The following is a 25,269-nucleotide window of genomic DNA, read 5'->3' as shown; positions in this document are numbered from 1 at the left end:
CTCGGCAACCCTGCCAATCACAACCCCACGGCCCACCTCCTGGATTCACCCACTGGCAGTTTCAGAAGAGCCCCGCCAGTATAACCTACAGACATTTTCTCACGCTACTCATAGACCTGTGACATTCAATTTTTTCCATTCCCTCAAAACTTCAGAAACGGGTAAATTCCCTCCCTTTGCATGACCTTTCCTCTGACCTCACCGTAAAGACCTGAGCCCTCTTAAGAGGTAAAATGCTCAAGGTTCTCCCCTGGAAGGGATGCTGGCCCTGGTATCTGGCTGAAGCAGGTCCTCACAGACCCGGGGCCTTGGGCCTCCAGTATGATTTTCCCTTCTTCACGTCTGACATAAGAAGATCGCTGAGCCCAACAAGAGTAAAGTCCAGAGAAGGATCCAGAAGATCACTTCCTTCCTTGCTCCTGGAGCCATTGATCCTCAGGTTTGCATCACCAGAGCAATGCTTGCCAGACCCGGCTCCAAGGAAAATGTGGCCCAAATGTGTAGCTGCGAATGGAGTTACAGCAGCCCCTGGCTAGGAAGAAAGACTGGCTTTAAACTCTGCTGACGCCTCTCCTAGATCTTAGGCCCCACAAGAGTAAGGTAGCCTTGGTTAACTTAGGGTGGTGAATCTCCAGAAAAAGGGACAAAACCTTGGGCTGTAAAAAGAGACAGTGAATTTTTCCCTAAAGGAAGCCAATAAATAAAACACAAAACAAAAATAAGAGATGAAAATTACTTTCTATAATTAATTTTAATCTGTGTCTGTGAGAAACATGTGACCAAGAGCAACTTAAGGAGGAAAGGATTTGATTTCCACTTCCACATCAAAGTCCATCACTGAGGTAACTCAAGGCAGGAGTCAGAAGGCAGGCCTGCCTGCTGTTTCAAGCAGAATTGCCTCTGACCAGGGAACTCATTCATAGCCAAGGAAATACAACAGGAACCATGGAGGAATGCTGCTTGCTAGCTGCTTACAGGTTCATTCTCAAATGGCTTTCTTATATATCCCTGGACCTCCTGCCTAGGGATGGTGCTGCCCTCAATGGGCTGGGACATCCTGAGTCAGTAAATAACTAAGAAAACTCCCCCAGACATGCGCACAGACTTTCTGGTCAAGGCAATTCCTCAGAGGAGACTTTAGTCTCAAATGACTCTGGACCAACTGTTCTCAACCTGTGGCTCACGACCCCTAAGGCAAACCTCTATCTCCAAAAGTATTTACAATGTAATGTACAATTTAGTACCAAAATTACAGGGTTTTGGGGGGAGGGGGATTTTCAAGACAGGGTTTCTCTGTAGTTTTTGGTGCCTGTCCTAGAACGAGCTCTTGTAGACCAGACTGGTCTCGAACTCACGGAAATCTGCCTGCCTCTGCCTCCCAAGTGCTGGGATTAAAGGCGTGCACCACCACCACCCGGCCCAAAATTACAGTTATGAAGTAGCAGTAAAAATAACTGTGAGAGATGGCTCAGTGGTTAAGAGAATTGCCTGCTTTTTCAAAGGTCCTGAGTTCAATTCCCAGCAACCACATGGTGGCTCACAACCATCTGTAATGAGGTCTTGTGCCCTCTTCTGGCCTGCAGGCATACACACATAAAAAATACAGTACATGTAATAAATAAATCTTAAAAAAAAAATCTGTGGTCAGGGGTCATTACAATATGAAGAACTGTATTAAAGGGTCGCAGCATTAGGAAGATTGGAAACCACTGATCTAGGCTGTGTTAACAATTAAAGCTAACTAGGACACATCCTTCAGGAAACATTTTATTGCCAATAATAAAGAGGCTAGTAAATAAAAATATATATTTGAATGCAAATAACATATATATACTCACATATACAAAAACACACATATATAGAGAGACTAGTACTCAAAAAGTTTAAAATGCATAATAAATAGTCATTTTATATAGTTAACACAAGTTCTAAATTCAATGACCCAAGTAACCTGAAGTCGTTGCACCAATCCCTGGCTTTATATGACGATGACCTGATTTAACCCCTTCAACTTCGTGACTAGTCTTCTGATATCCAGAGCAGAGAGATTTATTATTCAAGTTCATACCACGCAGGGTGTCACCTGGAATGCAGGTGCTTTGCCCCCTAGTCAAGAACATTTCTCATGACTGTAAACCATGATAACAATATCTGCACGATGCTTCTAGAAGTCTGGACTTCTAGAAGACCCAAGTTCAGTTCCCAGAGTCCCCATCAGGTGGCTCTAGTTCTGGGGGATCTGACACCCCTTTCCGCACACAGTACACAAACATACATGCAGGTGTGTGCACACACACAAAACGAAATAAATAACACTTTAAAAAGGGAAAAAAAAGGAATCATGAGACCCACTAGTTCTCATGAATCTCAAAAAAAGAAAAAAATCTCTAAGATGATGAAGGCAATCTGGAATCTATTTTCTCTTTGGAAAAAAAGGCCTATAGAAATCGCACCATATTAAAGCTGTAAAGGGTTATAAAAAGCATGTTTTACATGAAAATACCTACATAATTAGCATACTATCTACGCTTACTTCCAAGTGTCAGTATGCAATGGAAACACACGAGTACAGGTAGTATCTTTAAGATCATAACTTGGCATATGCCGAGGTGAACAATAACACTTAGGGCTGGGGAGATGGCTCAGTGAGGTGCTGACTATGCAAGCCTGATGCCTGAGTTTGATCCCGAGAACCCACATAAAGGTAGAAGAACTGACTCCACAAAGTTGTCCTCTGACCTCTACATGCCTATCATGACAAGCACATGCCTCTCTCTCTCTCTCTCTCTCTCTCTCTCTCTATATATATATATATATATATATATATATATATATCACAACACACACACACTAATAGTAATACTAAAACAAAGAGTTCTTTTTAAAATATACTAGTAGTTACTGTATCCCGTGATAAGATTCTCACAGTGCAATGTGCTTTTTGCTTGTGTTTGTCTCCAGGCTTGTCAGCCCTTCAAGGGCTAGAGCTACATCTGGCTCAGTACACTGATCAGCACAAGGTGATAGGCAGCAAAGCCTACAGAACGGTGCTCATAGTCGGCTAGGCTCAGCATCACCAGGAATGTCAATACTCCTCAAACTGCTCTATAGATTTAGTGCAGTGCAAACGAACGTCTCCGTGTGTTTCGTGTGATATTGACAACCTGCCTCTAAAAGTCATATGGAAATGCAAAGTGCTAAGAATATTCAAGACAACCTTGAGAAAGAAATCCAAAGTTGTAGGGCTTGCTGTTGCCAGATATGAGGACTTACAGAGCTATGGAAATGAGGCTGGTACACCACAACGAGGAAAGAAAAGTGAGCCAATTAAACCATGGAGGGCTCAGAAGAGTTCCGGGAAGCTGTGGGAACTGTGATGATAAGGAATGCATGGCAGCATAGCAAATCAGTGGTTCAAGGACAACCACTGTGGTCTTTACTACCTCATACACAAAATGAATCCACATAGGTTGTCACATTACATGTGAAAGCAAATGATAAAGCTTTTAGGAGCTGGTGTGAGATGGCATGCAAATGACCTCGGAGCAGAAAGCATTTGAAGAGGCCAATAATAAAGCACCGGTCATAAAATCTAAGATATCTATGAGATGCTCCCACACTTCTCTTCTCAAATGACACCATGAAAGGGGGAAAGGCAAGTCACGGTGGAAAAGGTGTTTGCAATCCTACCGGCAGCATCTAATTGTCATCCAAAAGATGCAAAATCTTGCTCATCAAGAAAAAAGACAACCAAACAGAAAAGACAATAGGCAGATGCATGAACACTTGGTGAAGGTGCCCTGTTACCAAAAACCCGTGAAAAATTCTGAACCTCATCAGCCAACAGAAAAATACAGATTAAATTCACAATAAAATACTACCGCATAACCACCAGATTGACTAAATGTGAAGAATTAATACCAAATGTTGCTAACTGGAACTTTCACACATTGCTGATGAAAGTGAAAATTAGCACATTTGCTGGGAAATTCTTCAGCACTCCTTTGGAGCTGAACACACACACACACACACACACCCCGTGACCCAACCACATGACTCTGGAATGCTTGTGTGCACCAGCGACACTTAGAGGAATGCTTGGAGCAATGTCACCGGAAGTAGAGACGTCACTGCATTGGAATACACAAATAGTGACACACTCGTGTAAGCAAATGTCTCATGAAGACGAGCAAGTTGTGCTGTACACGATGACACAAAGGGACACAAACGGCGGGGCTGGGAGATGGTGGTGTCAGTAGAATGCTTGCTGCGCACGCATGGGGACCTGGATTTGGATCGCCAACACCCACAAAAAAGCTGAGCACAGCAGCACACAGCTGGAACCAGCCCTGGGATGCAGAGACAGGTGGATCCCTGCAACTCATTGGCTAGATAATCTGAATCAATGAGCTCAGGTTCCGTTAGGAGCTTTGTCTCAAAAAATAAGACGGTGAGAAAAAGATTAAGACAGTGACATCATTCTCGGGCCTCAGTACGCATGTGCACACACCCACATGAACACATACATGTACCACACGCAAACACGTGTAGAGAGGGGGTGGTAGAGAAGGGCAGGGGGAGGAAGGAGGGGAGAAAGAAAGAATACAAATGGCATGGTTGCATTGGCAAGTGTTGTTGTAAAAGTTCAAAATTGGGCACTCTCTGGTGCTAGACTTGGATGTGGAGGAGTGGGGAGAGTGACGTGGAGGGCACCGAGGTGTTACTACAGCCCTGGTCATGTCCCTGTTTTTCTGCAAATGCGGGCTGCATGGATTTCTTCACCATGTGATAATCATGAAGTCATATGGTGTGATTAAATTATTAATTTTTTCCTGGTCCCAAATAGCCATCTCCTATATGTTGATTTGGTACACTTGACACACTAGCTATAAGCACAGTTTCCCAGGCGGCTACATCCCTGCAGGTTCTAGAAAACTAAGGTCGTACCCTTTCCCGCCTATTAAATATATCACACAAGATGGAGGCCCTGGAGGCTGAGCGAACTCAGCACGGGGTTTCAGTCCATGATTGCCCCTGGAAATGATGAAATTCTGCAGTTTGATTTGAGAGAAGTCAGGAAGCTCTACCCATATGGTGGCCTTCATTATGCTTCTCCCGAAAGAAAGCCGTGAAGGTAGAGGACTCCTGCATCTCTGGAGCAACCACAGCTGAGCAATAAATAGTAGACTCTTTTCTCTAATGACTCCCCCCAAGGGAGGCTGTGAAGAGATCTAAAACTTTGAGAAAAATGCTTACAAAGCATTAAAAATACAAAATAAAAAGAGAGAGAAAGGCTACTTGTACTCAACTTATGGGCACACACAGGAACTGGTAAAGGGCTGAGATTCAGGACTAGAACTCCAGAGTTCCCATTGGCCAATGATGGGCCTGTTCCCTCATTTTAAAAGGGTTGAGTGACACCGCTTTTCCCACAGGAATGTAAAAGTGCATGACGTTCCTGTTGATTACAACGACAGACAGCATCTGTAGCCGGACGAGGGTGGTCAAGGATGGTTGGGGGTGAGGTGTGGGGGTGGTGATGACACCTGGATGGGGGGGATGGTGATGACAGTGACGACTGGAATGCTAAGGCCTTAGTAATGAGGACCACGATGTGGGGCACCTGAGTAGCCAACAGTGAGTTGGTCCTCAGTGAGCCCCATCCAAAGACCACTGCGAGGGACCACAATGGGGCAACAATCTCTGGGAGTGCTCTTCAGAGTACCGAGTTAGAGGATGATTTGGCTCCATCCTTACAATACACTGAATCATATTGTGGTCCACCACAGTCACGTGTGTGTGTGTGGGGGGGGGGGAGCTTCTTGCTTCTTCTATTTTTACATAACATAACACCTTCTTGTGCTTCTTGAATACATCTAACTAAATCTTAATTAAATATATTTGTGATAACATTTGATAAACACATACCTTCCCTGACGATCCAGAACCTTGGGAATACAGACCAGCCCTGCCTTAAGCTGTGTCTTTAACAACTGCGTAGTCTTTTTTATTTTTATTTCGTTTCATTTCTGGTTTTTTGAGACAGGGTTTCTCTGTGCAGCCCTGCCTGTACTGGAACTCACTCTGTAGAGCAGGCTGGCCTCGAACTTATGGAGATCCGCCTGCCTCTGCCTCTGGAGTGCTGGGATTAAAGGAGTGCGCCACCACAACCCAGCTTCTGGATACTGCATAGTAAGTACTTCTTTAATGAGCGAGCGAGTGAGTGGGGAGTGAGCTTGAGAGTGAGTGGTGGGTGAAGGCTCAGTTGTCTTCCATGTACACTGTGCTTCTTTCTGCTCTGGTCCAGGGTTCTTACCGCTCAGGGTGTATCACACCAGCCTCCCTCAGCCATCTGCCTTTCTGTTGTTGCTATTCTTCAGTGCTGGACATCAAGCCCAGACTGGATAGGGATGTTTGGTAGATGCCCCTCCCCCAGCCCCATCCTTCATTTACTGAGTACCTGCTTTGTACCATCCAATTTCCATATTTTTGTTTTTATTGAGCCATACATTTTCTTCACCTCTGTCCCTTCCACCCCTCTCCCCCTTTACCCTCTCCTGTGACCCCCACACTCCAAATTTACTCAGGAGATCTTATCTTTTTCACCTTTCTATGTAGATCCATGTATGTCTCTCTTAGGGTCCTTTTCGTTGTCTAGTTTCTGTGAGGTTGTGGCCTGTAGCCTGGTTTTTCTTTGTTTTATGTCTAAAAGCCACGTATGAGTGAGTATATGTTATGTTTGTATTTCTGGTCTCAGTTACCTTATTCAATTTGTTTTTTCTAGATCCATTTGTCTGCAAATTTCAAGATGTCATTATTTTTTACCATTGGGTAGTACTTGTTGTGTAAATGTACCACATTTTCTTTATCCATTCTTCAGTTGAGGGGCACCTAGGTTGTTTCCAGGCTCTAGCTATCAATGGACACTGTCAACAAGACAAAACAACAGCCTACAGATTGGAAAAAGAGCTTCACCAACCCCACATAGGACAGAGGACTGACCTTTAAAATATACAAATAACTCGAGAAACTTGAAATCAAAAGAACAAATAATCCAATAAAAAAATGGGGGTACAGACCTAAACAGAGAGCTCTCAACAGAAGATTCTCAAAGGGCTAAAAGACACTTAAGGAAATACTCAACATCCTTAGCTATCAGAGAAATGCAAATCAAAACAGCTCTGAGATTCCATCTCACACCTGTCAGAATGGCCAAAATCAAAAACAATGATGACAGCTTATGCTAGAGAGGTGGCGGGGTAAGGGGAACGCTCCTGCATTGCTGGTGGGAGTGTAAACTTGTACAGCTGCTTGGGAAATCAGTATGGCGATTTCTCAGAAAATTAGGAAACAATTTACCTCAAGATCCAGCAATACAGCTGTTGGGTATATACACAAAAGACGCTCAATTATACCACAAGGTCTTGTGCTCTACTATGTTCATAGTAGCATTCTTTGTAATAGCCATTCCCACACTTCTAGAGAAAAAAAAAAAGCCTCGGCCTCGGCTTCCTAGCAACACATAATCTAATCACTGGGAAGAAAAATGTATCGGTGGATAGTGTTGATTACATGCAACTGGTATGGGGTATGAAGAATGGGCTCTGGGGTCTCAAAGAAACATTAGAGTCTACCTCACGTGAGGTGAAGGAGGTTTTGAAGTGGATGAGACTTCTGAGTTTCATGGTCAGTGAGGAACACGGGTTTGTCCACTGGAGACAAGAAATGCCATCTTGGAAGTAAAGAAAGCACATGGGCTAGCCTGGGCTCTAGGAACCATTGGGCTGACCCAGATCTTTGGCCCAAGATGGACTCACCTATGATACCAAGATGGATGGCCTGTGTGGGTCCCAGTTAGGGAAATGGAAACTGAGCATTCTACACTTCTCAGAAGCCTGCTAACCCCTTGTCTCCACTGAACAGCATGACCACAGCCTCCTATTATCCTAACGCCAGAACCTCCCACCATCCTGTATATTTTGCTTACTGTAGTCTCTTTTGTCCGTGACAGTTCCTTGTTCTGTGATGCTCTCCCGCCCAACTGAAGCACCCTATAAAACCCCAAACTATAAAACTCCTTTTGGGGCAGGGCTGCATTCCCTTTTCTTGGAGAGAGCCTGGCAGTTTTTTACCCTGAATAAGGCTTTGCCTTTGAGTCTGAGCGAGGCTCTGGGGGTCTGGTTCTCTTGTTTAGCCACATAAAAACCGGAGCTAATTCTGGATCTTCTAAGTTGTAGGAACTAGCCGCAGAGGCTTTGCTAGGAAGTGTGGTTAGCATCTGGAGATGTTGAGAAGCACCGTGGGTCTGCGATGGGCAGTCCCTTCAGATTTATAGTTTAGGAAGGCTGGGGGTTGCATAATTACTGGATTATACTTTTCTGCTAAAAGCAACCTCCATGAAAAGAGGTTCTCTGGCCTGCCTTGTTCGTATGAAGGCTATCTCACATGGAACTCTGGCCTCAAACTCCCAACCAGACCAGAGTTCTCCATCCTTTGCTATACCCACCTCGTGAACTCTCTCAGAGCACCTAATTCCCAAAGAGTTTTCTGGGTCCTTCAAATATATAAGTTCCAACAATCTGACAATAACTCTGTGTCTACCACCCTTTCAGGTCCTGCGGAATTCTATCACCCTCCTGCCTGCTTTCTGGAGTTCCAGAACAAGAACCCCAGATTCCCAGCCCCCTGGCTCCATCCAGAATCAGATCCCAACATGGCTGTACAACCAGTCCCCTGCCATTCTCATCCTGTGTGTTACTGAGTTGCCTGAGACTTCATGTCACAGCCTCAACCACAGTGGACCACAGTTTCCCTCTCAGCTTATACCATAGGCTCATAAAGATCACTGGAGCAGTAAGTAAGCCGCAGATGAGGTGCTCCCCATCTCCCCAATGAAGAGTTCCAGGAAGTGAAGTCACGTGCTTCATTAAGAAATTTGACACCATTCTCTACCCACCCCATTAGGACAGAGTTGCTAGGGAAGGGCTAGTGGACAGGAAGGCGGGGCTGGTAACCTAGAGCAAGAAAGTGTGGCTGGTGGGGTTGGGTTGTGCCATTTCTTTAAATTCCCTTTGTCAGCTAATATTCTCAGTATTTCTAGGTAGAGATGAAGACCACCCATTCTAAGTAAGTTGCAAATGAGATTGTGTACCCTTAAAATTACAAAGGTCACCTTTACACAACAGAGGTAGCTAAAAGGCCTGGTTCCAAACTTCCCTCTTGATTTTGTACAACTTTGGGCAGGGCACTAACCTTTTCTTTGTCTCAGCTTCCGTATGTGTAAACTAGCTAAAATTCTGCGTGCCTTGTGTTGTCATTAGGCTAGCTAATGACTTCATAATCATAAGCCCATAAAAATGTTTGCTAAATCAATAAAATACATTAAAAAATAAATCAGTGTCCTTCATGAAATCGGGATCATAATTGTCAGCTCATGGATTTGTTGCATGGATTAGAGGAAGTAATGATCATAAATCACATATGGTGTCACAATGAGGGCTTGTTCTCCTCATGTATCACCCCTCACGGTATAGCTTAGAGCCAGACGAAAGCCCTGAGCTGGACAACATGCTTGCCAAATGAGAAAGATGGTGCTAGATTTTGAACCTTGAATGTCTCCCAAGGGCCCATGTATTCGGGGTATGAAGGGGGTGATGGACTTTTAGGAGGTTGGGCCCAGTGGAAGGAAGTTCATTTATTAGGATTATGCTCTTACAGATGATATAGAAACTCTCTCTCTTCCTCCCTCCTTCCTTCTACCTCCCTCCATCCCTCCCTCGCATTGCTAGGAAGCAAACAAGACTCCTCAGCTGATATGTTCTCCTACCATGTATCACCACGAGCCTAGCCAGGCAATCACCTGACCATGGACTGAAGCTAGCCAACATGTCTTCCAGAAAGCTGATTGTCTCATGCATTGCCACTGTACTAGAAGACTGCCTTCCACAAATGGGGAGGTCCTCCTGAGAGAATGGCCATACGTCAGACAATACAGGTGAAGGGAGGAAGCTGAAGGGGATTCCTATGGCTCCTTCCATACTGGCCATGTGGCCAATCTCCTGTCTTCGTCCTTAAACGCAATCACGAGAGACTGAACCCAGATCCAGTCTGCTTCCATGCCCTAGTTCCCTGAGCATGGGACTCATGCGGGACTAATCAGGATTCACTTCCATGGGATGTTTCAGCTTAGAGTTCTAGGGCAGGGGACTTTCTTTTAGTCACAGAATTAGCCAAGGGACCCTTCACTGAAGGTTGATGACAGATATACTCTCTGACATTTGGAAAAAAAATATTTATAATAAGGAAGATTATGAAGACACCACACAGAAGCACAACTAGGAGATAAAGAATCGAAGGATCAAAGCAGAACTGGAAATGGATGGGGAAGGGGGTGGGCGATGAGTCTGTTTGAGCTTCCCATTCCATTTATGCCTGAAGCAAGACCCAACTTTGGGCTTCCCAAATATGGGACCACTGTGCTCCATTCGTTGCCCCAGCTAGTTTAATCTTGTTCCTATTGGTGCCAATGGAAAAAAAAAAAACTACTGGCTAATTTTAAAGCAAAGGAATCAACAACTCTGCATGGACTGTAAGAATCCTCAGCGGTCTATTAGTTAGTCCCTGTCACTAAGACAAGCTACCTGAGTGATACCAATTCAAGGAGAAAAGGTTTTGTTTAGGTTGGTGGCTTCAGGGGATTCCGTCCACCTGCATTCATTGGCCCCATTGCTTTTAGGCACATGCAGGGGAAAAGCATCATGGGAAGAAGTCACGGTTGAAGAAGCTGGTTACCCCACGGCCATCAGGAAGCTGGGAAGGGAAAGAGGAGAAAGGGGAGGGAAAGGAGACAAGAGAGAGTCTTCAAAAAGCATCTGCTGACCTACTTTATCTGTGAGAAAACTCTGACAGACCCTAGAGCCTCCTGAGAAGGCAGACACAGGAAGGAATTGTCTAGATCAGGTTGGCCAGTGAGCATGTCTGTGGAGGTTGCCTTTAGTCAATGTGTGTGCAGACCCAACCACAAAGTAGACAACTTTAAGACTAACGAGAGTTAGCTGAGCCCTAACATGCATACATGCATTCTCTCTCGGCTCTTGAAGGCCATGTGACTAGCTGCTTCAAGTTCCTGCCTTGGCTTCTCACAATGATGAAATAGAACCTAGGCTTGTAATCAAATAAACTTTCTCCGCTAAGTTTTTGGGGGTCCAGGGTATTTTATCACAGCAACAAAAAAATGCAACTAGAGCACAGGACTCTGTGATGTCCTTAAGTCATGAGTCCATCATTGGATCCATCACTAATTAGGTCAGAGTTTTCACGGTCCAGTTACTTCCTCAAAGCCCATCAGTTGTCAGTTAAGTCCTAAATGCATAGAATTTCAAGGGCATTTTAGAGTTATGCCGTAAGATTTAGGAAGTAAATTTATTCATAAGTAAAATCAGGTGAACGACCAGGGGATGGTAATCAATTAATAGATGTTTACTTCTAAATGCTGAACTAGATGTAGCTTTAAGGCAAGCCCTTAAAGTGTGGGCGGAGCTCTTCCCTAAGCTCTAGCCTGCTCGAGATTCCATGAACTGTTTAGATAAAGGTTTATTGGGCTTGATTATAAGAACTGTGGCTAATCTAAAATAACATTATGTAGATAAAGTCCCCTGTGACAGAACTAGGATTCCATAAATGATTGACCAGAAATCATGCTGGAAATTCAAAGCATATCAAATATGTTCAGGGTGGGGGTAGAGGTGGAGGACACATGTCTGCAATTTTAGTACTGAGGATGAGGGCTGGGGTAAAGATGTTCCTGAGTTGGAGGCTAGCCTGGGTTTACAGAGAAAGACCTTGTCTCAATCCCCTCTAAAAGTGAACCAGTCATACCAACATAGGTTAATCCATCAACCAGTTTTCTCTTACTATAGCATAGTAGCAGAGGCAATTAGCAGAGAAACCAGCTATTTTAGCTCATAGATTTGGGGGGTACAGTCCAGGATTTCATAGAACCATGGTCTGGGGGCTGCTATGAGAGAAAGGTCATGTGGTGAGAAGAGCTACTTAGAACATGAACTAAGAAGCAGGGAGAGAATAAGACCAGGGAGTCATGACACATCCATCGCCAGTGAGACCCCACCCCCTAAGCGGCCACATCACCTTCCCACACCAGCATCCCAGAGAGCAAGCCTGGAATGGACCTCTAGGGGATATTAGCCATGTGTGCGCAAACCATAGCAGTTAGGAAAGGCAGCGACCTTCCCAGAAAATAGCAAACATCTGAGTTGGCTGCACACTGAGGGTGATTCCAGAGCACAACAGGGCTGCCAAGAAAGTGAATACAAGCCCTGGCGAGCTCACACATGCACAGTGTCCAGGACAGGAAGAAAACCATTCTGTCCCTATCAGAGCACATCTGGAGGACAAAGCCCAGGAAGGCGAAACGTCTCCTATAGGGACAGTTAACGACATAGGAAGTGGCATTTTAGTAAGAAGAGGAGCCAGGGTAGAGAGCTGTTTACCCATGTGCACCTCAAGGCTGACATATGGCCGAGGAAACACCTTATTTTGTGTGATTCCGAAGACTAGAAACTCAGAAATGTGTGGAAGTTCCCTGAGAGGGCTGCAGAAAAGAAATACAGGTTCAGTGTGGATCTGGATTCACCAGTCTGTGAGTGTTGCTGCTGAAGGGGCTCAAGGTTGCCCTCTATATACCCTTTCCATACTGCCGACGCAAAGGAATGGCAAAATTGGGCCAGACCTGGGGGCATTTCAGAGGTGCAGTAGTCAGTTCATGTTACTATAATGGGATCCCAGAAGCAACTGACATACGGAGAGAAAAGGGTCTCCCTCAGAAACAGGTTGGGGCTGAGACTGAAGTGGCGACATGTGCTGTTGGGGAAGCATAGGAAAGGGGACACTTCTCTTAAAAGAACGGATAAGGTCTTGGGATCCAGTTCTTTACTGGGCTTGCCAATCACTATAGCTGGTTCCAGGAAAATTCACCTTCCCAATCTGTCTGGGCTTGAGTGTCTGCCCTGCGAGTCCGCGTGTGGGCTGGCAGCCTTCCCTCTGCCCTTTACCTGCCACAGCTGCCCACTTCTGCATCCACCTGCTTTTTTTTTTTTTTTTTTTTACACCAGCTCACCCTCACCTTGTACAGAGCCCATATGCCTGTCACCCATCGCCAGCCTCTGTCCCAGGGCATTGGCTGTCCTTTCTCTCTGCTGCCACCATCTGGACGGCCTTGACTTCTTCCAGTGCAGTCCAGGGATGCTCACCTTTCTGGTTGAGAGAGACCGGATTTCCCTCTAGAACAGCCAATAAGAATGGGAGGTGCTGGCAGATCTTACCGGACCTTTGGGTTTAAATAGCACTCCCCCTCCTCCAACCAATAATGATTTAGTGCCTGCCGTCCACACACGATTCTGGGGACTGGAGATAAAACAAGAAAGACAAAGGCTTTGCTCTCATGAAGCTTGTATTCTAGCTGGAGGAGGCAGATGATAAACAAGATAATTTCAGCGAGAGCTTAAGGGATGAGAAAGACATAAATCAGAGGGGGGAACCCAACGGGAAATATAAAGTGGTGGTCAGAGAAGCCTCCTTAGAGATGTGACTTAATATACAAGGACTTAGAGAGGAGGAATCAGGAGGAATCAGTCATATGGAGGTCTGGGAACAAACTACGTCCCTAGAGGCTTCCCATTGGATTGCAGGGATTAATTAGGAAAACCCCAAGAGGGGAAGAGAAGCAGGAGGTGGGGTAAGATGGGTGGAGTGGGAGGTGGTGGTGGCAGGACTTTATTTTCAACTGGGTCTGCTTCTGACTCCACCCATTTTCCCAAACTGCACAGGATGATTGGTTCTTGAAAATCTCCCCCATCTCTCTCACACAATCCTTGAAAACAGATTTGTAAATCCCTAACCCACAGTGCCCCCCCCCCCCCCGCCTCCAGGCCTCAAGCAAGGGTTCAGGCACGGGAAATGTCTCTAAACCTCTCTGTAGTTTCGGAATCTTGTGTACTTGGGGTTTGCTCACAAAAGGCTTCTGGGGTGAGTGCTCCACTCCCTGCTTCCCCAGATCTGAGCCTCAGCTAAAACCAGTGGTGAAGATGTGACATTTTATGCCAGCAAAACTTACTAGCATCTCAAAGAGTTTTTGTGAGACCTCACCCGTAGGTATTTCAAAGTAGATGAATTAAAGAGGTTGAGGTGTGTGTGTGGGGGGGGGGGTTGGGGAATCAAGTGATTCTATGCACTTCCCACTCCACTCACTGCCATGCTTGTGGCCTCAGTTTCCCTACTCAATCACTTGGTCAGGGCTTCCTACTTGCCTGCCAGTGTTTAAGGAGGAGAAATCAACAGTTTTCTCTGCTGCCCGACAGAAGAAGCACAGCTCTCTTCCAGCGCTGGAGGGAGGATAGTCCTGGACTTGAGAAATGCCAACTCGCTGCTATCCCTGCTAATGGAAATACCTGGAGGGGCGCATAAATCAGACCAGATTGGCGCTTCTCTCCGTGTTATATGTGATGCACAGCTTCAAGGGATCTTGAAGGGGATAATTTTGACTTATATGATTTAGACTTTCCATCTGCCCCTGAATCTCAGCCTTGGCTAGGATAGGTATTCATTGCACTCGGATTATTTTGTTCCTTTTCGTTCTGAATGCCTACCCTGGTGGCTTTTTCCTTTCTCTTCCCACACATGCCCATTGCTTTCTTGCTCTTTTTACTTTTTCCTTCCTTCCTCTTTCTTTGCTGATTCCACCTTTGTTGAGGGAAAAGTAAGATAGAATAGGCTGCCTACATACACCTACATAAAGTCAGCGTTTTAACATACACAGACTCACAAACCACACACACACACTTACATATACACAGTCAACATTCCTTTCTCTGTCAATGGATTTAGCAGGAATATCAGCTCACAGTTGCACAAATCCCACCCAGAAGACCCTTCACTGAACTAGGGGATATGACAGTCACTAAAAACCTGGGGCAGGGCTGAGAGATGCTCTAGCTGTTAAGAGCAGTGGCTGCTCTTTCAAATGATCTGGGCTTGGCTTCCAGCATCCATATGGCAGCCCCACAACTGTCTCTAACTACAGTTCCAGAAGACCAAATGCCCTCTTCTGGCCCTGGTAGGCACTGCATGCACATGGTGTGCAGACATATATGCAGGCAAAACTCATACACAAAAGTTTTTTAAAGCAATTTCTAAAAAATGGAACAGTCTCTAATTGCTCCACCAAATCTATTTCTCCTTCATTAAAAAAAAAAACCTCTCAAATATTAGCAGGATGTATGTCCCCAAAACTCAAAACTATATTTCCCAGACTCCCTTACAACCGAATGTGATCACATGACTAAACTTTCACCTAGGGAGCATGTCTAGAAGGGCTAGGCACAATCTCCAAGACACATCATTAAACTAAAGCTGTCCACTATTTCTATCCCTCTCCTCAGCACTACGTACCAGATGGAGTTTGGCTATGAGAACAAGTTGGTTACCATGATCCCTGGAGAATTCTATCCAATAAAATGTCCCACAAACTTGATTGTGCTAGCCAATATTCAAATAAAGAAACAAATGTAAAATGATTGAAATTAATTTTAGCAACATGCTATTTAATCCCACATATATAATGTCCTTTTCAAAATGTAATTCATTTGAAAATTACCAATAAGAGCTATGCTCCTTTTTCACCTGAATTTTTCAATACATTAGAGCACACCTCATTTCAGACTAGCCATACTTGAAGTATGTAATGGTCTTGCTTCGCTAGCAGCTGCCTGGTGGGTAGCAAAGTCCTAGAAGAGGGCAGAGCAACAAGGCTGAAGGAACCTGGGCTCCCAGCTGATTTCATGAAACCAAGAGATCCATCATATCTGGCCTCCTATTTATCTCACGTGTAATAAATCATATGGGGTCCCTTTGTAATGAGCTTAGCCTATATCTTGACTAAATAAGAATTTTGCCCCCCATAGAAATTGATCTTGACCTATATCTTGTATTCTGTAAAGAATATAAATGGGAACTGTGACAGTAAAAATCTCTTGATCTTAGCTCCGCTCTGGTGTGTGGACCTATCACTCCAACATATAGTTCCAGTTAAGAATCGGCTGTGACGGAACAACTTACCTGGGCACGAGAAAGCACTCAAGTAGTGGACTTTGAAAACCTTTAATTAGCTGTGCTTTACTTTATATGTTCCGATGCTTCCCCCATTGCCTGACACTCGAAAGCAACAGTAATCTCCACAACCACTGAGCATCAGACTTGATGCAGCTTTTGTATTTTGTTTTCCCTTTGGAGTTTTCCATGGATCTCACTATGTATGCCAAAGTTAGCCTCAAACTCATGAACCTAATGCCTCAGCTTTCTGATTCCTAAGATGGCAGCAAGCATACAACCAAACTTTGGCATCTTTTGATTCTTAATATCAATTTGAACTAAATATTAAAAGGGGCAAGAATTTAAAATTTAAAACCACATAATAAAAGGAAAAGAGTAGTCAAGAGCAGAGGAAAGATGGAGGGTTCTTGTTTTAAAGAAGCAAGTCAGAACAAAAGAAACTTTACTTAAAAGGCCTTCCCCAGCTTCAGTTTCTCAGCTCCCGCATAGCTATGCTCAAAGATAAGCATTTGCAGACTTGCTATAAAACAACTGCACGTGGGTGAAACAGTTCATCAAGTTAGGTTTTGCTTCCCTCGTCCGGTTTATTCCTGCCTTCCCACGAAGGGAATCTCTCAAAGACCAACAAGACCCTTGGTGTTCTAGACCGAACCTCTGCTTATGGGGAGATGCAATATTGAAGTCTATAAGAAGCCAATGCAGGAAGTCTTCACGGCCTTGTTACTCTGTGCCCTGAGATGTGATTTCCTTATTTATTGATCATGTTCCCCTTCAAGGAACTCTCACTACCCAGAAGGCTGGGCTAGTATGATACAGTGTTTCTACTCCCAAATCAGTTTATGGGTTGGCACAGAGGACTAGCAAGGGTGCAGACTGCAGGATCACATAGACCTGAGACTGGATCCTGACTTGTATGATGATGGCTTTATGATTGTGAGGAACTAGCCTCTCTGACACTAAGTCTCATCTATAAAATGGGAATAGAATAAACTCTCACAGGACCGTGAGGAATAAGGGAGCCAAGTGGGAAGAATTTAACACAATGTCTTTTCTGGTGTCATGATAAGCATTTTTTTTTAAACTTCCAAATTAACTCTCTCATAACATGCATACATGTGTATTTATATGCTCGCACACACAAACATACATGTTGCACCCACTTCTGTTGACTCTTATTTTCAGTTCTCATGATGCTTTGGGGATGCCCTCCCCTCAAATGCTCTCACTATGCAGAAAGGGAAGCTGCGGTTCAGAGACATGTAGTGGCTTGCCTGCAGTGGCACAGTGACTATGAAGCCAAGCAGAAATCCAAAACGAATGCATGCATCATGAAACCCCATGCTCCTTCTAGGAGGCTGAGTTGCCTCTCTCACTAGCAGTGTGTGTCCCAAACTGGGACAAAGACGAAAGAGCCAAGCTGCTTTGGAGGTCTCTAAACCTCTGGCTTTAAATAAATCCCCCAATTATGCCCGCAGTTGGACCGGCTTTTGAAATCTCTTGAACATTCCTTTCCCATCAAGTTCCTTGAAATTTCCCTTTAAGCAGCATCTAGGAAAAGACACTTTCATTAGCTAGGGTCTGACTTTATTTTCCCAATAAACAGACCTCCGCTCAGACAAAAGAGCCTCTCTTACTTTCAATCACTTCGTGCACATTGCAGCTGATTTCCTGCTATTTGGCTTGAAATTGTGATCTGGGAAAGGCTGGCCCTGCAAATTGTCGCCCTGGAAGAGAAGCCCCTGGAGTATCCTCAACTTGTTATTTTTAATCACTGTAATCGCCTTTCAAAGGAGGCTCTGGCCAGAAACAGAGCGGGTCTTTCAGGGCTTTCTAAAGCACAATTATGGCAGTGGGGTGGGGGGCGGCCCGAGAAAGGGGGAGAGAGGGAGGGTAGAGAGTAGGGGTGGGGGAGAAAAGGAAGTCAGTACAGCACTAGCAAGTTGGAAAAGGCTGAATAACTGTCCCAACTGCACCCAGCCTGTGGGGAAGAAGCCCCCATGAATCAGTTTGTTAAGATAGGGACCTTTTTATTCAAGACTAGAATAGCCAAAGGCTACCCTCAGATGGCGGGGAGGGGGACAACAGAACACAAATGCTATTGGGTGATAAACTAAAATAAAGGGAAAGATTGGAGGCAAGAGAAGGAGTCACTGATTCCAAGGATGATGATGAATGTTAAATTGGAAAAATATTAAAAAGCAAATAGAAAAGCAGGGGCATGTTAAGGTCTGTAAACCCGAGTCAAGTCACCTAGTAGAGCACACTAAATTTACTTTTAATGTGATACTGTAAGGAAATACACGCTGATGGAAAATGTCACAGACTAAGCTAGTGCATTTTCGCAGCTCTGTATCTGATGTGTTAATCACAGAACACTCACCCAGGAGACCTTAGCATGGCTCTCCCAAGGTCTTTCTTTCAAGACACCCTGGCCATGGAAGGGAGAAAAGATGGTATTCCCACCTGCAGCTTGAGCAGGTGTCACCATATTCCAAGGTCTAAGGGTGAAGGGTAAAGGGTCCAGGGCTCGCCCCTGACCTGGTCTCAAGTCATTTCTGCTAGGCCTTGGCTTTCACCTAAAAGTTCTGGAACGACTCTGGACATGTGACTACGGCATGTGCCCCCTCCCAGTGCTGCCACAAGCGCTCAGCCAGAGGACTAGTATGAGAAGGGACTCCAGGATGCCCCTGCTTAGCCAATCTCTCTCTCTCTCTCTCTCTCTCTCTCTCTCTCTCTCTCTCTCTCTCTCTCTCTCTCTCTCTCTCTCCTCTCTCTCTCCTCTCTCTCTCCTTCCCCTTCTCTCTCCTCTCTCTCCTTCCTCCTCTCTTCCCGCCCCCCCCTCTCTCTCACACACACACACTCCTTCTTTCTCAGGTTTAAATTAGGACTGACCATAGATAAGGCCCCTAGTATGGAGAAATCACCATTTACTCAATCATTAAATTAATTCATGAGGAACCAGAAAAGGGCAATCATTTGTTTGTTCACTGGTAGCTGGACTGGAGGAATGTTGACAAACTTTTAAACCAGAGTAGTGCACACACAGGCAACAATGAGATCAGACAAAAATCCCTACATTTTTTAAGCCAATAAAGAAAAGTCTCCCACCCTACCCTAACTAATGAGTTTTGGGGGACCTATTGTCTTTCATACAAACTCACCTTTGTTTGAGTAAATGCCCCCACCCCACCCCAGCTAGGAATCAGACTCAGGGGAATTAAATAGCTTGCACAAAGTCACAGAGCTACCAGCCCCAAATCCCTTTCATTCCTCTCCCTGCTGTTTCCCCAGTTAACTCAGACTTGTGTTTAGCGGGCCCAAAAGGTCAATGAGGTTTCTTCTCTTTTGGCCAATCTTTCAAAGTTTTCAGAGTACCTGGTTGTTCTGTACATCCAGGTCCAAGACTCCTTTCACCAAGCTGTGTGCTCCCTCCCAGGCTGGGCGCTGTGTTTTTTGTTTTTTGTTTTTTTTTCCCAACATCGTTCTTTCTGGAGAAAGAAGGATCTTGTGGACTCCCCCAGGAACGAGGCAGATGCTGGCCAAAGTCTGAGGACACCAGTGCATGCAGGGAGCCCAGAACATGACTGGGTAGCTTGGAGTGGAGAAAAACAGGTCCACCCTCCCCGGGAAAGAGAAGCAGCTTTCTGGGAAATGTGGTGGCTGGTACTGGTACAGCTGACACTGCCCCAAACTTTCTCCCAGTGCTTCCAAACATTTCCTCTCTGGAGGAACCAGAGAGGCAGCAGCTTGGAGCCCCGATGACCCACCAAGTGCTCCAATGAGGCACCAGGGTTGTATGGTGAAGCGCCCTGGCAGGACCCCAGATGCAGTTAGTTCGTTCTGTGTCCCACCTGGAGGCAGGCAGCTGAGGGTTGTAGAAAAGATATCTGGGGAGCAAAGAGACCTACTGAACAGGAAGGCGGTGGAGCGTGAGGTGTCTTAAGAGTCTTCAGGTGGGTGCCGGTCTAGGTGCTGGTCATGTGAGAAATCGCCCACCTCCTTGTATAGCCCGTCCTTGTGCTCTGAGACCCGCTCTCCACAAAGCTGGGCATCCCCAGCTCTCACAGTCTCCAGGCTGCCAGAGTCAAGGTTCCTCCACATTCAAAGAGAACCCTGCATCTCTTTTTCAGTCACCACTGCCACCTTCTATTGCGAGACTACCCAGATTCTTTGAGGACCCCAATGTCATTGGAACCTGTCCTGGAAATTCAAGGGTCTCTTGGTCTACTGGGACATAGAGAGTAATGTGGGTGTCTTTCTGTGAACCCTTCTGGTCCCTTTTCTCCGCACCTTAAGACTGGTTAAGTACCCCTCCAGGAAGCGAGGGTCCTGCTTGATCCAGAAGCTGGTCTCTCTCTTTTAAGGTTGGAAGCCCCTGATAGAGCTGCCCTGCCTGGGACCCAGCTGAGGGTACCCTCTTCCACAGAGCGATCAGGAGGAAGGCGGGTACACTTCACTCCAGCCAACAGCTGGAGTAGAAGCCTGGCTCCTTCCCAGTCAGGCCGATGTGTGGCTCTCTGTATTCCCCGCCCTGGAACCCTGTGTTGGAGACCGGGCTGTCTCTCCTGCCCGCGGCCCCCGCGACCGCCCCCTCCTCCCCCAATGCTGGGTTGATGGGTACAGAGCTGGCAGCTAAGATGCTCAGGGCAGCCAGGACACAACCCCAAGCCAAGATGCGCAGATACCGTGCACCGGGGGGAATATGCTTCCCGCTCCAGCCCTGCTTGGGTCAGGGCCCTAGGGGATTTTGGATCCCGTGTCCCCAATGCCACTTCACTTACCGCGGTAGCTGCTTCCTGGCTTATAGAAGTCAGGGTCGCCTTCCACGCGGAGGCTGAACTCTGTGTATCCCTCGCGCCGTGTGCCCTGGGCGCGCAAGATGCGGCTACAGTAGCCCTCCGATTTGGACACTTTGTCCAGGGTCTCATCTGAAAAAGCCAGCGCCACGGCCAGGGGCAGCGCCAGAGCCAGCAGCGCAGGACCCCGGCTAAGCCTCAGGGGCGCAGGAGACATCTTCATCCTCGAGGGTCCCCCAAGTTTGTGCTGATGTTGTTAGACCCTCGTCAGGACACTCGTGCCCGAAGTGAAGCGGGAGGCAGAGGTGAAACCTGGAGGAGCCGGGGTGGCACTGGTGGTGGGGAGACCGAGCCCGCTTCGCTTTGGCGGCTGCGGAGCTGCGCTGCTCTGAGCCGAGCTGAGCGTGCGGAGCCGAGGGGCGGGCGGTGGCGAAGGAGCGCAAAGAGGGAGGGCTGATTGCGCCCGGATCCCCAGAGCAGCGCTGTTTTGTTTCCGAGCTGGCGATTAGCAGGCGCTCTGCTGTTTGTTTTGCGAAGCTGGATTCCCAGGGTCTGGTAGGAGAGAGCAGGGATATGCAGACACGTGCAAACTCTACCCCACCACCAACAAGGCTGCTTCTTCAGCTCCCAGCTAGACCCTGTGTCCTGTGGACCACAGTTCTCTGAGGAGGGAAAATCTGTCAACTAACTTTTATTGCACACCTACTCTGTGCCAGGCTGTGCTAGAGCCGTAATCATTTATTTTAGACAAGCAGATCGCTACGGACCACCTTCGCTGTCCTGGTCCGCTGCCTCCATTGCTCTTCCCAAGTCACTTTAAAACATGTCACTCTGGAGGACCAGCAAGGAGCGCAGAGACGTATGCCCTAAAATCACCTGGCACAGTGCCTTGGCCACAACATCTTTGGAGATCTATAAAAACGTTTCTTCAAAAAAAACCGAAGTGGAAAAAGTTTATCTTGAGGAATTTTTTTTTTTGCTACGTATTAGTTTATTCATCGGTATATGTATGCAATCATAAACTATTTAAGAAGGTTTAGGAAGGAAGGTGCCTATTGCTTAGAAGGTCCTCGTAGAGCCTGGCCAGTTTGAAAGGTTCAAAGAAGGGCCTGTGTTTTCTTGGCTTAGATTTTTAGCTCCAGCTCTTAGCGTCCAGGGACAGACTTTTAGTTGGGCATAGCAGGAATCTCTCCCAGGGTTCCCCTGGGGAACCTGAATCAAGCCTCAACCTTTTCACTTCCCCATTGTGAGACTTCACTAAGTCAACCTTTCCAAGTTTGTTCCTGCCCAGGACGCAGGGGGCAGGAGGGCATGGGAGCTACCAAACCAGAGAGGTGTGTGCTCAAACTCAATGAAATGTCTCGTGTAAAATGTTTTGCCTCAGGTGACGCCCTACTTGGAGATACCTGCATCCCACTGCTGCACGCGAGCATCCCTCCCTTGGTACTCTGAACTGCTCTTTGTTCTCTCCTTTCCCAGGGCCTTGAACACTTCTCAAAAGTCTGTATCTAGCAAGCAATGGCCTTTACTTTCCAGATTAGGTTTTTCTCTTTCCCTGGGGTTTACAACTAGCCCAAGGAAGCCACCAGCGCTGGAAATTCCATTCCACACTCTATCCACCAACCACTGATTCCTTAGTCCTTGTACTGTGACTCCTGCTACCACTACCAACTGAGTGCTAATGTGGAATATTATTTTAACCAGGGAAAGATGCATTACGTTTGTTTATCCTTCAGAATATTACTTTAACTGTGTGAAGGTGTGTTACTTTTGTTTATGCTGCATTTGTTTAATGATGTAAAGATGTGTTGCATCTGTTTCGCTTGGTCTGCCTAAGGCACCTGATTGGTCTAATAAAGAGCTGATCAGCTGACTGGCCACAAATGAGGCAGGGAAAGGACAGGTGGGGCTGCCAGGCAGAGAGAAATCTAGGCTCTCAAGAATGAAAAGGAACAAGAGGAAAGGGTGAGGGACATGCCCAGGACAAGAAGCCAGGCAGATACCAGACAGACAGACACAGAGAAGCAGTGAAAGTAAGACATACAGAGGAAGAAAGGTAGTAAATCCTGAGGAAAAAGGAAGCTAAAGAGAAACAGGTTAATTTATGTTAAAAAGAGCTACTCAGAAACATGCCTAAGCTAGGCAGAGCATTCAAAACTAATAATAAGTCTCAGTGTAGTGATTTGGGAGCTGGTTGGGGGCCCAAAAGAAAAAGCCTAGTACAGGGTGCTATTTTTCAGGGGTCACTGGAGAAAGGCCTCATGGAAGGAAGCTAACTGAACACGTCTCAGCTGTGGGAGAAAGCATGAGAACTGGCCCTCAGCAGCCCCAGCTCTCTTTTCTGTGGACATTCAGATCCACGCTGTGTCCCCAGTGAGTCAGCTATTTCAGAGCTCCAGCCTGACTCCACGTTCCAGTTCCCACTCCTCCAGAAAGCGTTTATTGCATGCATCTGAAATAAGACTATGCCTGGTTGTGCAAGACAGGGCAAAAATCATCCATCCATCCATCCATCCATCCATCCATCCAACAACCTATCCATTCAAATGTAAATCATCCATTGAATAGAGCCACCCATCAGTGTTGAATGGCTAAAGACTTCCACTTTCTCCTCCACATATCCCATATCATGTCTTTCCTTCCAAACACCTTGGGTAGAATCTACTTGCTTCTCTTCCCTCCCTCCCTCCTTTACTCCCCTCATGTTGTAAGGTCTGTAAAGGCTTGGTAGTAGGACACAAGGCAGACACGATGCTTGTGTTTGTGGCTCTTATAATCTCATGGTAAAGGCAAATATTAACTGCATGATTCTATGAAAAATTGAGCTATAGTAGTGATACATGCTATACTAATGTAAGTGGATCAGAAGAACATGCCTGGCATTAGCTCAGGGCGTAGGAAATTACAGAGAAGAATAAAATACAACTTTTGTCTTCATGGAACTGACTATATGCCTGATTGACCAAATATGTACTTTTGAAAGTCTTTATATTTTTATCAGCAAGTTTAAATTTATACTGGAAGGCGGGAGGGCACAGAACAGGCACAGATATTTTAATTTCTTATTGGCTGTTGATAAGAAAACTGTGGGAGGTAGTGAACTTATCCAGCCTCCTGTCTTCATCCCTCATGTCGTTTTCTAGATTACAAGAGATAATATGACCTGTTTAGGTGATATGCTACACTATTGAGGGGAAGAGCTAGGCTTCAAAATCAACATCTCCGGCACCAACATGGGGTGCTTGCCATTACCCAGTGCTGTCCCCATCATCTGGGCTCTGACGGAGGTTTTTAGCCAGTTTCCCAAGCTCCAGTCCCATACCACCATGTAGACTTTCCCAGTCCAGCTTGGCTGTCACTTCCGCACAGAACTCTCACCTCCGCACTGCGCTCTCACCTCTGCACTGCGCTCTCATCTCCTCACTGCACTGCACTCTCACCTCCTCACTGCACTCTCACCTCCACACTGCACTCTCACCTCTGCACTGCGCTCTCATCTCCTCACTGCACTGCACTCTCGCCTCCTCACTGCACTGCACTCTCACCTCCACACTGCACTCTCACCTCTGCACTGCCTTCTCATCTCCTCACTGCACTGCACTCTCACCTCCACACTGCACTCTCACCTCTGCACTGTGCCCTCACCTCCTCACTGCACTGCACTCTCGCCTCCTCACTGCACTGCACTCTCACCTCCACACTGTGCTCTCATATCTGCACTGCACTCTTACCTCCTCACTGCACTGCACTCTCGCATCCGCACTGTGCTCTCACCTCCACACTATACTGCACTCTTACCTCCTCACTGTACTGCAATCTCACCTCCTCCCTGTACTGCACTCTTACCACCACACTGCACTGCACTCTTGCTTCCTCACTGCACTCTCTCCTCTTCACCACACTGTGCTCTCATGCTTTCACCTCTGCACTATGTTCTCACCTCTGCACTGCACTCTCACCTCCACACTGCGCTCTCACCTCTGCACTGCGCTCTCACCTCCACACTGCACTCTCACCTCCACACTGCACTCTCACCTCCACGCTGCGCTCTCACCTCCACACTGCACTCCCACCTCCACACGTCCAAGCCATCACTCTGCCATCAGCTCCACTTTTCCAGTTCCCCAGGTACAATCTTCCCAATTTCTGCCTTTTCTCTTGCACGGAAGTCATGTTCTCTCAGCCTCCTGATTGGCCTGCCTATCTGTCCTTGCCTCAGTCCCCATGGAATCCCAAGAGATCTTGGTGGAAATGCAGATTTGAACAAAGACCCCAAAGTTAAAACCACTTTGCTTTTCCCATGGCTTTCAGGACCTTAAATCAAAGATGGGTCTTTCACATGGCCTCC

The 25,269-nt window shown here is 46.3% G+C and overlaps 1 protein-coding gene across 1 annotated transcript in view; it reads right to left on the bottom strand.

The window, feature by feature from the left end:
* Spon1 (spondin 1) overlaps positions 1-21,238 on the bottom strand; it is a 289,221-nt gene extending 267,983 nt beyond the window's left edge. Inside the window, exon 1 of the mRNA XM_038335002.2 lies at positions 20,907-21,238. Within this exon, the coding sequence (XP_038190930.1) occupies positions 20,907-21,144 (238 nt within the window). The 5' untranslated portion in view covers positions 21,145-21,238. The remainder of the gene's footprint in view (positions 1-20,906) is intronic.
* Positions 21,239-25,269: the final 4,031 nt, after the last annotated feature.

Source organism: Arvicola amphibius, chromosome 1 (assembly GCF_903992535.2).
Source record: "Arvicola amphibius chromosome 1, mArvAmp1.2, whole genome shotgun sequence".
Lineage (NCBI taxonomy): Eukaryota > Metazoa > Chordata > Mammalia > Rodentia > Cricetidae > Arvicola > Arvicola amphibius.
The sequence above is the reverse complement of the archived record's forward strand: the minus strand, read 5'-3'. Positions and strand labels throughout refer to the sequence as shown.